The sequence below is a fragment of the Zosterops lateralis genome (assembly GCF_965231275.1).
Source record: "Zosterops lateralis genome assembly, chromosome: 5".
Lineage (NCBI taxonomy): Eukaryota > Metazoa > Chordata > Aves > Passeriformes > Zosteropidae > Zosterops > Zosterops lateralis.
In genome coordinates this window covers 71,861,606-71,875,816 of record NC_139766.1, presented here as the reverse complement: position 1 = coordinate 71,875,816, position 14,211 = coordinate 71,861,606, and the positions used below count along the sequence as shown (strand labels likewise).

The 14,211-nt window shown below is 44.1% G+C and overlaps 1 protein-coding gene across 1 annotated transcript; it reads left to right on the top strand.

Annotated features, from left to right (window-relative positions):
• Positions 1–942: 942 nt before the first annotated feature.
• On the top strand, positions 943–14,011 carry SDAD1 (SDA1 domain containing 1). Its single transcript, XM_083861106.1, has 22 exons — positions 943–1,667; positions 1,773–1,877; positions 2,029–2,127; positions 2,239–2,349; positions 2,833–2,904; positions 2,996–3,096; positions 3,361–3,418; positions 4,261–4,335; positions 4,688–4,789; positions 5,024–5,093; positions 5,467–5,570; positions 6,265–6,322; positions 6,857–6,915; positions 7,258–7,334; positions 7,638–7,735; positions 8,123–8,199; positions 8,576–8,708; positions 9,559–9,656; positions 10,120–10,316; positions 10,800–10,884; positions 11,257–11,418; positions 12,691–14,011. Exons 1-22 carry the CDS (start codon positions 1,578–1,580, stop codon positions 12,739–12,741), a joined length of 2,082 nt encoding a protein of 693 aa, XP_083717232.1. The 5' UTR covers positions 943–1,577; the 3' UTR covers positions 12,742–14,011.
• Positions 14,012–14,211: the final 200 nt, after the last annotated feature.

The following is a 14,211-nucleotide window of genomic DNA, read 5'->3' as shown; positions in this document are numbered from 1 at the left end:
AATATCTTGTGGGGCCAAATTTTGAAGTGCAAAGGTATAAAAAGGGATCGACACAAATTATTCTGATGTTATATCAGAATTATGAAAAACAAAGTTGTAAAAATACCATTTCCCCCCACCCCTTCAGGCAAAAATAAGCCAATTCAATGAAACACCAAGAGCAAAGAGCTCCTTAGCAGCCTTAGTATTGCACTGGGCATGTATAACTCACTGAAATTTATCTCAAAGAAATTTCCATCTTCAAAATCCTGGTGTTCCCTGGTCTTGGAATGCTGTGATGTTACAAGCTGTTAGGTCACAGCTATGAAATAAAGCCTGAGAGGGAGAAATTAGAGTTCTTTTCCATGTCACCTCTTTAATCCTTGTAAGACATGGAAAGGTTTTAATTCCAAATATTTGGGAGCATTCAAGCAGCCTTCAGGAAGCCAGTTTGTCATTTCAAACAAACCTTTCCTATTCAGTTACTACTACACACCTGCTGGGTTTGACCTTTAAATGATGATTTGGACAATTCCTCCCCTCAGAGGAAGAAACAAATATTTGTGTTGCAGGCAAAGGAATGCCACAGCAAGCAAAGCTGAGGCTGAAAAGCCTCTGTTTCCACACAAATACCTCACATCAGCACCATCAGCTGGACTGTTCTTCTCTCCCTGGAGCTGCAAGTGACTGTGCACTTCTTGAGCCATTACGGGAACATCCCCCTGTTCCCTTGAACAAAACAACACAGTTCCTGTGTGTCAAGTCTGCAAATAATTTATGAGTCATGACCCAGAAATAAATATTTCTGTTGGGCTTAGAGACTTTTTTTTTTTTTTTTTTTTTTTTAGGAAAAGAGCATTGACCCTGTTCTTAATTACAAAATTACGACTATTAAGTCCAGGAAGACAAATTCCCTACAGCCATTAAGGGCCAGAAATTGACACGGAGTTTAAAGTAAACGTTGGCAATCAAATACATTAAACGTCTTCAAGTAAAACTTCTGAGACATTGTAAAAACTCCAACTCTACAGCTCTTGATGGGACAAAAAGCTGGGGTTGATTGCAGCAAGAGCAAAAGAGAGCCAAGAGGTGCCCATCTCCAAATTCCCAGCAATCAGGTGCAATTCTATCCTGTCCATGAACTCTGCAGCCCCAACTACTGCTTAACTCATTGAAAAAATATAGAAATATATTTTTACCAGTGCAGAGAAACACCTTAGTGCCCTAATAGCAACTTTAGTAACAGCTTGCCCTTTTTTCAGGTTTCTAATAGAGTCCAATTTACCTTAAGAATAAAACCCAGGGAGTTGCCTAAAGGAATTATAAGCTACGCAAATGAAGAGGTCAGCTTTCTATTCTCTTGATAAAAAGCTAAACTTAAAAAAAAAAAACAAAAACAAAAAACTAGATTTAATCAATTTTCCTCACTGAGAATGCCCTTCTAATGCCCTTCTAATTCCCGCCGCCAGGGGGCGCCGTGACGGAGCGCGCCTCCCGCACAAGTTTGTCCCTCGGCGGTGGCCGTTGGGGGAGGGTCAAGATGGCGGCGGCCATCTGAATGTTCGCGTGGTGCGCTGACGGTGCCGGTGTCCGCAACCATGTCGGGCCGCCAGGGCAACAAACTGCCCAGCAACCTGCCCCAGCTGCAGAACCTCATCAAGCGCGACCCCACCTCCTACACCGAGGAGGTGCGGACCGGGGGAATGGTTGGGGTGGCTGGGGTGGGCTGCGGGACGGGCACGGGGGTGCGGGCGGGTGTTGCTCAGCTGCCGCTGTTCCCTATGTGTGCGCAGTTCCTGCAGCAGTACCACCACTACCAGTCCCATGTGGAGATCTTCACCTTCCAGCCAGACAAGCCCAGTAAGGACCTGGAGGAGCTGCTGATGTTCTTGGCGCAGGTGAGCCCGCGGCTATGGCAGCCTGTTCTTGGCACCGGCCTCAGTGACTGATACTGACACACAATTAAATTTACTAGTGGGGTACCCCTCGCCAGGCCCGCGAGGTAACCCCAGCGTGCTCTAGAGCGTTCACCTGCCCTGTCCCTCGCAGGTTGCCCACTGCTACCCTGAGCACATGGCCAACTTCCCGCAACAGCTGAAGGAGCTGCTCTCTACCTACCACACGGTGCTGGACCCCGAGCTGCGCATGGTGAGACCCCGGCTCGGTCCCACCCCGCCCTCTGTGCCAGCTGAGAGCTTGCTGTTTGCTTGTCAGTAAAGAGAAGCTGGAGGGAAGTGTGAAATTTGGGATCTCTTACAGACCTTCTGTAAGGCTCTGATCTTGTTGAGGAACAAGAACCTGATACATCCCACGAGTTTGCTGGAGCTCTTTTTCCAACTGCTGCGGTGTCATGATAAACTGCTACGAAAGGTGAGCCAGGCTGACAAAAACCTGCCTCTTCGGTGGGTTTTGACCAGCCTGCCAGAGGTATTGGCAGAATAAGCAGCTGTTCTCTGCTTGCTTGGGGTAGTGGAGTTTAAATAGGCAGGGCTCCAGCTCTGTGTTGGACTAATAACTGAGTTCTGCTGCTGTTGCAGGTTGTGGGCTCGTCCTGTTTGGGGTTGAGCAGTTTGGTTGTGTGTGCAGGTGAAACACTTGGCTGTCAGAACAGGCCTGAAGGAAGCAGGGACAGGGTTTGAAGCAATATTTGATGCTGTTCATTGCCCTGCTTTGCTGTACTGTAAACTCAGTATGGTTCTCCAATACATGAGTCTTCACAGGGCACTTTACTGTTCTTTCTCGTGCTGTAACTCAGTGATGTTCTCAGAGATGAGCAGCTGGGTGCCCTGTCAGTGCCAGGGCACAGGGTGTGTTGACTCTTTATGTGTCACTCTGTCACCTCTCCCCTTGCAGACCTTGTACACTCACATTGTCACCGACATCAAGAATGTCAACGCTAAACACAAAAACAATAAAGTGAACACAGTAAGTGCTTTGGCTTTCATGTCTGCTCTGAACTCACCTCCTCTGCTGTTGTGGGAGACCTCTGAAATCATGTTTTCACCTTCTTTCTTAGGCACTGCAGAACTTCATGTACACAATGTTGAGGGACAGCCATCCCACTGCTGCCAAGATATCTCTGGATGTGATGGTGGAGCTTTACAGAAGGAATATTTGGTGGGTCTGGCAGGCTTGTTTATTGTGGGGCACAGGGGCATCATTGGTGGCATGTAGTCCAAAACATAATGCAGGGGATAGAGACTTAAATAGATTTTGTAATTGTAGCCTAGTGGAGTTGTGACTTGTGCCAAGAAATTTAGCTGAGAAGGATTAATGTCTTATGCAAAATGAGTTATTTGTATATTTGCTGAGAACTAGTTTTCTGAGAATAACGTGAGATTGCCAGACATGAAATAAAAGATGTGGTTTGGTTTTTTCCAGGAATGATGCCAAAACTGTCAATGTCATCACAACTGCCTGCTTTTCCAAAGTGACCAAGGTGAGAACAGAAATCACGGATAACACTGGATGTTACCTCGGCTACATTCTTCACGTGGATGTAACTTAATATGTTGTTATAGCAAACAAACTTCACTGATTTGTCAGTTGCTCTTTTAATTCTCAAAATAACATTCATGGGAGGATGTGGAGCTTGGCAGCTTCTCTTGTAATAGATGTAGACTGGTGTGGGAAGCGTGGATGTTCTTTTCACTGCTCTGCAGAACAGACTGTCAGGATATCACCTCCTGAATATCAGCACTGTGAGCCTTTGATTCATTGAGAAGAGCAGCTGTCCTGCTTGGGGCCTGACTGAATATTGGGCCTTCTGCATTGGCTCTGGGGGCTTTAAAAACTTGTACTATGTCTTGAGACAAGTTTGTACCCTGTGAAGGTCCAAAAGTGGTTCCATTCAATGAAAGTCAGCCCACCAAAACTAAAAACCTACCTAGCAAAACGATCTGAATTAATGCAGGTTGAGAGTTCTGAGCATCATCTTGGCTCTCACCTGTGTAGGGCCTACTGACAATGTTGCCATGGAGCAACTACATGGAAATGATTTTGCAGGATGATAAAAAGAAGATTGGCAGCTTTGAATTTGCTCCAGGAATTGTGGCAACTCAGGTGCTTTTTTGGTTCTGGTTGTCTCTGAGTGATGATGGGCAGCTAAAATTGTCTGAGTCTGTAAAACACTTGTGGCTTTCAGGCTGTAACTTGGTTTATTTTCTGATCAGATCCCTGCCTACTAAAAAACCTGGTTAAATCTGCACAGCCTAAAGTGTGGGTGTAGGGTGGCTGTAAATTCTGCCAGCTTGCCCCACATGAACTCCCTTTACTTTTCAGGTATTAGTTGCTAGTTTGAAGTTCTTCCTTGGGAAAGATGAGGATGAGAAGCAGGACAGCGAGTCGGAGTCTGAGGTGAGTGTTGCGACCAAATATTTATTCCCTTCTCTGCTTTTCAGACCCATTGCTGGTTCTGTCCTCTTGGTGACTCTGGCTCTGCCTGTCTGTCTGCCTCTGTGCTTTTCACTGTCCTGCCTGTTTCTGTGATTCCCAAACAATTCAGTGTCTGACAGCTACACCCAAGTGATGGCAGAATGTCTTTTAAAAGAGAAATGCTGAGAACTCTTTCATTTTTACATAGGTGGTGCCTACATGTTCTGACACTTAGGAAAGAGGGATAGTTTTCAGAGCATGTGGTATTGAAAAATATTGGTGGTTTGTTTCTGTGGTTGCCTGGGTCACCTGAGGGTTGTGTCCGTTCCCCAAGGATGATGGTCCCACGGCCAGGGATCTGATGATGCGCTACGCCACGAACAAGAAAACCACCAAGCGCAAGAGGAAACTGGAGAAGGCCATGAAGGTCCTCAAGGTGAGGAGAGGGCTGTCTGACTTCCCATCATCTTGGCTTTATCGTTCTGGTGAAAAAGTCCTGTTGTTGCCCTGCTTGTTTAGCTGCAGATGGCAGATAATGCTGTGTGGTTGAAGACAGGGGCAGTTTTTAAAATCTTCTTGAAGAGGCAGCAGTCTTTTGACAGCAACCTTGAAACTGAAGCACTTTATTCATAGAAAGTGAGAAATGTCTTTTGCTCTTGTTCCCATGCAGAAGCATAAAAAGAAGAGCAAGCCAGAGGTGTTCAACTTCTCTGCCATTCACTTGATTCATGATCCCCAAGGTGAGTGTGCAGTGAATTCTCTTAGTGCAATTTGCTTTAGTCTGACAGGACTTGATTTGGTCTTCATCTGTTCCAGTGGACCTCTAGGGATGTAAGTTTTCTCAGATCAAACAAAATGTATCTAAAAATTTAGTCTTCAATGCTTATGGTGCCAGTTTCCTCTGCTGCACCTGTGTACAGCAGCTCTTCCAGGTGTATGAGGAGTAAAATAACCCATTGGAATAAGTGCTTGGGTCACCTTGAATTTCTCCTCTGAAAGGGCACTGGGGCTTCAAAATAAGAACAAATCACACTGCCTCTTCTGACCATCACCCATTTGAGTTCTGTGTTGTTCTATTTCAGTCTACTGCAAATCCATTTTTGCTTCTTCCAGACTTTGCTGAGAAACTACTGAAGCAGCTGGAGAACTGCAAGGAGCGATTTGAAGTGAAGATGATGCACATGGACCTAATATCCAGGCTTGTTGGAATACATGAGGTATGTACTTAGATAATTTTATGGCGGTCTGTTAGTTAGCCAGCCTGGTTTGGGTGTGGGCGTGTTCTGGCCTTGTTCCTCTGGGAAATAAAGTTTGATTTTTTTTTGTATGTCCAAAAGTGCCTAAGGATGGTCAGGGAGTTGCCAGTAGGCCTCATGGAATGGCACAGTGGTAGCACAAAGGTCTTTTTGGTACTAAGTGAGCTCTCCTAGAGAAAGGTATTGGTCTGGAATAGCTGAGCTGAACCTAAAGAATAGGGGAGAACAGTTGGTGCTTCCAAGACCTTCCTGGGAAGCTGCTCATGCTGGCCACAGAGTTGTCAGTCAGGTGCTGCTGAACAAGAGGGAAACTGGCAGCTCCTGCACTTGGAGTGTTTTGTGTGGACTATCCAGTAACAAAACATTTGCACTGGATTAGGTAAAGAGTAATTCAGTCCAAGTTGGGCAGTTTCAGGGCATATAAGGATTTCAGTGGTAAGGACTAGTGCAGAGAGACTGCAGCTGTATTTATCTTGGTACAGTTCATTCCCTTGTCCCACAAACATCAAACTCAACATAGGAGACAACATTTTGCTGTAAAATCTGGAGCATTTGGCAAGCACACTAGAATGAGATGGTTTTACTGTGTATCAGCTTATGAAGGTGATCTCAAGTTCAAAAATAAGAAAATAATAAGTTACAATTTGCCTTGCAGCTTTTTCTTTTTAATTTTTACCCCTTTGTGCAGAGGTTCCTCCAGCCCCATCAGAGGGGTAAGTAGCTACTCTGGGTATTGCTGATCCCTCATGTCTCATGTCCAGGCATTTGATGAAAGTGGCAATGAAAATGGACAGGTAGCAGTGGTTTGGTGGGAAGAGGGAGTAGTCCAGTGTGGACAAAAGCACAAGTCCCTGATTGCCAGAAGTGCCAAGTGCTTTGGACTTCTGTGCAGGCTGTGTGCACCCAGAGCTCCTTACCTGAGGATTTGAGAAGCTCCAGCAAAGGAGTAAAAGGAATTTGAGTGCCTAATCCTGACTAACTAAGCTAAGCATGATTGCCCTATGCTGCTTCCTTTTACTGGTGTTTGACTCCAGTTCTGGGGCATTTCCTTTTGCTTTAGTTGGATATTGCAGCTGTGTGGAGGCCAGAGGAGTTCCTAATGCTTGGTGGGAGGGGAGAAACAGTTGTCCCAAAGAGGTTCAGTCTGAATGGTTTTGGGACTGTCTGAGCAGCTTGTTGAGTTTTAAGGGATGTGTTTATTGGGTGTAGCAATATGTTCTGGCATCTTCTTCCTGCTTTTCTTCCAGAAGTGACAAGGATTCTTCTGTTTGCTGCACAGGCTTCACATCAGCTGGTACCACCTGAGGTCAGTGTTCCACCTGTGATGGATGTTAAATGAGCAGCAGGCCAGCATGGAAATGCTACTGACTGTGTGGATGTGGGGAGAGGGAAAGGGAATTGGTCAGATTGTTTGGAAAAGCTTATGGTAATTACAGCAATTTTTGCAAGTTCTGTGGCATTGTTTCATAAGGGGGGATGGGGAAGATATTGGTTTTATTTTCTGCAAGAAAATTCATGTTTAGAAAACAATTGTGGGCTGTACTGGCATGTCCTGATGTGTCTTTCTATGAAAAAGGATCTGTCTGTTAATAATATCTATGTGTGTAAAGTTTTTATTAAATAATGTGGGTTTTTTTCTTATTTTCAGATTATCCAGTCAGTGTTGATGACCATTGCCAACAACTTTGTCACAGACAAGAATTCTGGGGAAGTGATGACTGTAGGGTGAGTATAGAATTGTATGAGTCATGTCAAAGTCCAAATGTGGTAATATATATATATATATATATATTTAAACCACTTCAGACTTATTCCAGTTACTTCTTTCAAGAAGCTGCTTGAGTTAAAAGCATGTTAGCTTCAACTTTCTGTATTTTTACTGGAAGTATTTTATGATGGTTTTCTGCTCTTACACCAAATGTTGTATAAATGCTGTATAAGGTTCTTGAAGTTTCAGGTAATTCAGTCTGTAAGTGACACTTTCTCCTAACTGGTGTTGAGAAAATAATTAATTTTCCCTGTTTTTAGAATCAACGCAATAAAAGAAATCACTGCGAGGTGTCCCTTAGCCATGACTGAAGATCTGCTCCGAGACCTTGTTCAGTACAAGACACATAAAAATAAAAGTAAATATTACATGGATATGACTTTAAACTCCTTTTTTTCCTGTGTTATGTGGTCTCCAGTTACAGCCTTGGTGGCAGTGCTGTCCTAATTGTTTTTTTATGGGCTGAGAACATCTTCAGCATTTGGGTCACATCTCTCTATTTGGAGTGTGTAGCCATGGGAGACAAAACAGTCAAGGGTAGTTATGGCATGGGAGCTAACTGACAAAAATAAAGCAAGGGAAAGGATTGTTAAGAAGAGTTAGCCCTGAGGATGTACCTTGTTCTATGCCAGAGAAATCAGAGGGAGTGAGAACCTCAGAGAAGATGTGAGTTGGCTGTAAATGCTGGTGATCTGTGTGGGCTTTTAGAGTTCTGCTCTTTTCCTGACTCTCATTTTCTGGGCAGATGTGATGATGTCTGCAAGGACCCTGATCCACCTGTTCCGCTCTCTGAATCCAGAGATGCTGCAGAAGAAGTTCAGGGTAAGCGTTTCACGTGTTTTGCACTCACTAAAAACTGATGTGCTCAAAAGCGATGAGAATTTATCTCAGTATCCTCTTGAGAAGGTGGAGTCAAGTCTGCAGGTCTGTGTTCTTCTTCTGCCTGCTGCCTTTGGACATGGTGTGCTATCCACACTTCCTTAGTTCAGGTTCATGTAACTGGAGAACAATCATGGTTAGATTGTGCTCCTGAAGTTCAACCGTTTTCCAAGACATGTTCAACTTGAGTAATTAAACTTTGCCACGTGAAATAAGGAAAGGTCTTTGGACCCACACCCTCCTGTTCCTCCAGGTATTTTCATGGATTTGTGAGTATTAAAATAGCTGCCTGCTTAATGTGTGTTTTGTTCATGTACAGGGTAAGCCTACAGAGGCCTCCGTGGAAGCCAGGATTCATGAATATGGAGAACTGGATGCCAAAGACTACATTCCAGGAGCAGAAGTACTGGAGGTTGAGGATCAAAAGGAAAAGGGAGGAACCCGAGAGGAAGGTTGGCCTTTCTTCTTTAAAAATTCTGGTTTGGGCATCACTATCACTAAAATTTTATGTGGACATGGGACTGGCGTTTGTGCATTTCATTTCCTGCCGTGCTGTGCCTTGGCTCGCACGTGTCTGCCCTTGTGTTGCTTTTTATGATACACACTGAGATGGGGAAGCAGAGGGACAGACAGTGCAGCTGTGAACTTTGTGTTCAGCTTCTCCTAGCTAAAACCTTTTGAATATTATAGAACACCAAAACAGTAGTTGGATATAATATTTGGCTTATTTAATTCAGTTCCTGTGTGAATGCTTTACACACCCTGGAACCCCTGCCTGCATCAGGGAGAAGAGATAGAAGAGTTTTTAAAAGAAAGGCAGAGTTTGGCAAATGAAATCTGAGTGCCTTGGAGGTGCTGCAGGAGCTGTGCTGGAGGAGTGAAGGCCCTGATGGGACAGGCTGAGTAGTGACCACTGTAATACTGAGCCAACTTCAGCACATCAGGCAGCACGGCAGTGGAGAGCAATGCTTAGATTGTCTTAACTGACACAGCTATAAATCTTCCTGGTTTAGGTGACTGGGAGTGGGGAACATTATTACTGAGAAGTGTAATCAGTGTCTATTAGCTCCTGTGGTGCTTCAGGCTGTCCCAAATGCACCTTGTTTTCAGGATCTTGCCCTGGAGATGAGCATTGAGCTTTGCAGAGCATAGGATGGTTTGTGTCCTGGGGCACAATGCAATTAGGAGATGGGTGAAATAAATGAAAGGTAGCAAGAGCAGGTGATCCAAGCATGAATTATTGCCAGTCTGGGTAGTGAAGATGAATCTGTGTTAACAGCTCTGTACTTGTTCTGTGAGCAGATGGCTGGGAAAGTGCTAGTCTGAGTGAGGAGGAGGACAATGACGATGGAGAATGGATCGATGTGCATCACTCCTCAGATGAGGAGCAGCAACAAGTAGTGAGTTCCAAGTGTCTTCTATGCCAAATACAAATGAGTCTTGTTAATCACAGACCAGACCCTCTTGCTCTTCACCCTCATGTAGCTGCTCTTAAACACCTACCCAGGCCTTCAGAGCTGTCCTGAAGCAGTGAGGCTGAAGAGCTGTTCAGCAGTGCTGCTGAAGTACACATTGTTAGGGTGGGAGGGGAGAAGGAGGAGGAGTTACCACTCAGGGCTCAATGCTTTCAGAGCTGTGATAATCAGGTGAAAGCTGACTTTGTACTCCCAAAATCTGGTGTGCATGTACTCCATTCAACTAGATGTTGGATATAAGAAAAAGAAAAATCCTGACATTTGACTGTAGCATTTTCAAACAATATTGCCATTGCATGATGTGTATTTCGGAGGCAAGGATCATGGATTCTGGCACAGGAGTGGTGTGCAAAACTCTGATTCTTTTACGCCTTTTTCTTTCCCAAAGGCAGAAAAAGTGAAAAACATGCCCATAGAGGAACGAAAAGCCAAAGCTGCAGCAGTCAGTACAAGCAGGCTGCTAACTCAGGAAGACTTCAAGAAAATACGTCTTGCCCGGCTTTCCAAAGAGCTTAATTCTGCACCTGGCAAAGCTGCAAAGCGGAAATATATTGAAATAGACGATGAAGAGGAGGAGGAGGGCAGGTAGGATATATGGGCTGTTGAGTGCTTTTTCTTACCTGTCCTCTGCTGATGCAGCTCTTGATTGCAACAGGGCACAGAGCTCTGTTGTTGATCAGTGTCCCCTGGTGACAGCCAGAGCCTAGAATGTATCCTGGGCTGGGGGTTTGCTTATACCTGGGAAAAAAGACATGAGGAGCTTGTGGAAGGCCTGAGACTGTTTGACTTGTTCAGACCAAGAGGCATGGGAGGGGGGGTTTTGTAGTAGTAGCCGCCTGGTTTTAGCTCCAGTGTTTCTTAAACTTAGTGAAAAAGTAGGACTTTAAAAATAAGTGGGTGAGTTTTGTAATGGATATCCCACACGTGAGGAACAGCCTGAAGGGAACAGGAAACATTTGTGTCTAAATTCATGGTTAGGCAGTGGCCTAAGATGGGTGAGAGACAAAGGATGAAACTTCCTTGCCAGATGAAGTTTTGTGTGGTGACATTTGTTGGATTTGTGTGTAGGGGGGAGTTGCTTTCACTCAGAGATATTGAACGTCTGCATAAGAAGCCCAAGTCGGACAAGGAGACGAGATTGGCCACTGCAAAGGTGAGGAGCTGGCATGTTCTGTATCCTGTCCTTCTGGGTTTGGGTTTGTCCTGTGCAGGAGGAAATGCTGAGGCTGCATATCTGAGATAGGTGCCCAGCTGCCATGTGGGTTTTCAGAGGTGATTTGTTTGGATCTTTGCTGTAACAAATAAACAATCTCCTGCTGGTCACATGTGACCATGAAAATGCAAACAGACTCAATTTTCACTGTGACTTAATAAATGCAGTCAGTATGGGAGAAGGCATGTATGAGCACAGTCATCCTGTCCCAGATTTGTTGTTACCACCACAGAACCTGTTACATCAGGCAGGTGATGCTGATGGTAGGCAAAGGAAAACAACCCCATGTTGCTCTATCACACTCTCTTCTAGGCTGGAAAAACAGACAGAAAAGAATTTGTGAAAAAGAAAACCAGAATTAACCCATTTGCCAGCTCTTCCAACAAAGAAAAGCAGAAGAACAAGAACTTCATGATGATGAGATACAGCCATAGTGTCCGGACCAAGAACAAGCGTTCCTTTAGGGACAAACAGGTAAAGTTTCATGTCTCATGTTGGAGGTGGATGGGGTACTGTGAGCAGCAGTTTGTGATACGAGTGTGGTACGAGTGTGCTGCCCTCTGCTCTGAGGTGTGGCTGCTGTAACGCAGCCTGTGGCTTGCCTTGCCTGAGTCCTGCCCCAGAGGAAGAGCTACTTTGCAGATTGTGGTTCACTCTTCATAGTCTCTGGCCTTTCTCTTGTTACTCTTCTGTCACAGACTCATCTGTCCTGGCCTGGAGGTCATCTAATAGCTTGTCACAAATGTTTCTGAGGAATAGATGCAAATGCTATTTATTAGCTACTTGTAGAAAAAAAAAAAATACTTCAGTTAAACAGTAGTTGCACACTAATGCTGCTCTCAGTGGTGAAGCCCCTGCCAGTCCAGGGTTTTACAAGGTGTTAGTAACTCATCCAAATTTGTTCAAGAAACTTGTAGAATAAGCCAGTGGTCCAGTTGTTTTTTCTTCCCAGATTGTGTTTCGTAGAAGTGTTTACATGCTGCTTGAACTTTGAGTTGTTTCCAGGATCATACACTTTATCCAAATGATATTTCTCTGCAATTTCTTGCCTTAGGAAGGGAAAGACAGGAACTGTTAGTAGACTCAGTAGAGAGTATCTGAAGTTTTTCTGAGTTGAGCAGGAGGATGTGGAGTAATATTCTCTGTACATGTTTATTTGGCATCATTGTGCCTCACCTCAGTTAAGGCTGACAGCACTGAAACCAGCTCACAAAACACACAAAATAGTCTGCAAATGAACAATCCAGGCTCTTTAAGGAAGCTGCTGTTTACAGTTATACTTGGCTCAGTTATTCTAAAAAAAGTCTTGAAAGTTTTTGTCCTTCTTGCTGTTTGAAATTCAAATGTAATGGCTAAACAGCATTTATTCCTACTTTTTTTCCCATGAAAGTTAGGCTACAGCACCAGTCTGTTAACCATAAGTGTTTTGAGTGGGTTGGAGGATCACAGTTGTATGGTGCTGCATTCTGCTGCACCTTTTGGTGGTAAGATAAAATAACCTGCTTGCTATCGACCAGAGCTAGCTCCTTTACTATCTTAAAGCATATCTGAAGCACAATAATTTCTTTTTAGGGTGATAATGACACTTGTAAAAAAAATTCCTCCTTCCCCCTTGAAAAGCAGTTTTGTAATACTCCTTCACAAAACACCAATTTTACTTAACCTCTCAGCTGAACTGTAACTTAAACTGTGTTTTCTCAGTTATTATACTCCTCACATGAATATTCCCCTCTTGTTTTGTTTTAGCTGGCTCTTAGAGATGCACTTCTGAAAAAGAGAAGGCAGCTGCTAAAATAAATGCTGGAGAGAGCTTCATCACCCTTGAAGAAGTCGCCCTGGAGATGGTTATTTCCACCCACCATCACCCTGAGGGGAAGGAGGACTCTGGTGCCTTATGGATTTAGCTCTGATCTGTTCAGAAATGCTGATGGAACTCTTGCAAGCTGATGGATGCTGCATCAATAGGAGAGTGGCCTTTTAATCCTTGGAGGATCTGAATTTGTTTTTAAAGCATTCTAGGGTAGAAGGCAACATTTTTATTTCATGTAATTTACTTACTGTGGGTTTTTTATGTGTAAGTATTAAAATACACAGCCATATGGTAAAAATTCTACTCAAGGCACTTAATGACTAAGCAACAGAAAGGAAAAAGAATATTCTGGTCAGTCTGTAAAGCATGTGGGTATTCTCGGGTTTTTTGTTTCTCTCCCCCGAGATTCCAGGCTGGTGGTTCAAGTGGGTCTTTTTCTGTCTCTGTGACCTCTGAAGGCTTTTGGTCTGGCACAAAAATGAAGTGGAGTCTCAAAGTCTTGGTTTTCTTGGTTTCTCACGTTGTTTATTAATTCTTATCTTACAAATTCTTCACGTGTCCAGCCAAGAAGTTCACAGCAGCTTGGACACGATGTGACTTCCCCCATGATGGGAGGTCACTGCCTCTTGTACAGATAATTACGTGTCTATTATTTACAATTTCATACCAATGCCTAGTAACTACACTAGAAGAGTAATTTCTACTTTGACCCAATCCCATCAAACTATCTTGTGCCCACGTCACTGCAGAAAATGGATGCCAAGGGAAAAGGAGAAGGACTCAGGGTTCCACCCTAATTCCTCCAACTTGTCCCCTTGCACCTACATTCTAAAAATCCCAAAACTACAAAATCTTCCACATGGTGATAAACTACACTACTTTCTGTTACACATTTGTGACTTGTAATTCCTCTCTGTGTTGGATGTTTTTCTCATGGACCAAAATCAAAGACTGTGTCTTCCTGGGCTCTGTGCCAGGCAAACCTCCCTGCACAGACCTCACACCCTCCTTCTCGGGTCCCAGGCCTCTCTGCCAAGGTCTGTGACTTTCCCAGGGCACCCAGAGGGATGCCCTGGACTCTGACATCTCCCTCTTCTGTTTTCACAGAAAAACACCTCTTTGGCTGCTCTGCCCATGTCTTGCTGTATGCACTAAAGCAAACATGGCTCAATCATGAGAAGAATTACAAGTCCCAATAAAATACATAGTCGTTTTCAAAATTTCCTTCCGCAATGATGAAAGGTCAAAGAAATCAAACATGCCACTCATCCGTGATCTGGTTTCTTCTCTGAGTTTGTTCACTCCATTTCCCAACCGCTCTCTGCTCCCATGAATTGATTCTGAACCATCTGACAAATTCATACAATAAAGAAAGAAAAAGAAAATCTGAGCTCAAAATCCAAACTCAAAAGTCCTTGCACGCAGAACAAAAGATGTCTGCAGTCTTGACACTGGTT

Excerpts from the sequence above, each read along its gene's own strand:
- SDAD1 (XM_083861106.1), top strand. The coding sequence starts at position 1,578 with ATGTCGGGCCGCCAGGGCAACAAACTGCCCAGCAACCTGCCCCAGCTG. Across the intron at positions 2,128-2,238 it reads TGGACCCCGAGCTGCGCATG|ACCTTCTGTAAGGCTCTGAT; the intron begins GTGAGACCCCGG and ends GATCTCTTACAG. Across the intron at positions 9,657-10,119 it reads ATGAGGAGCAGCAACAAGTA|GCAGAAAAAGTGAAAAACAT; the intron begins GTGAGTTCCAAG and ends TCTTTCCCAAAG.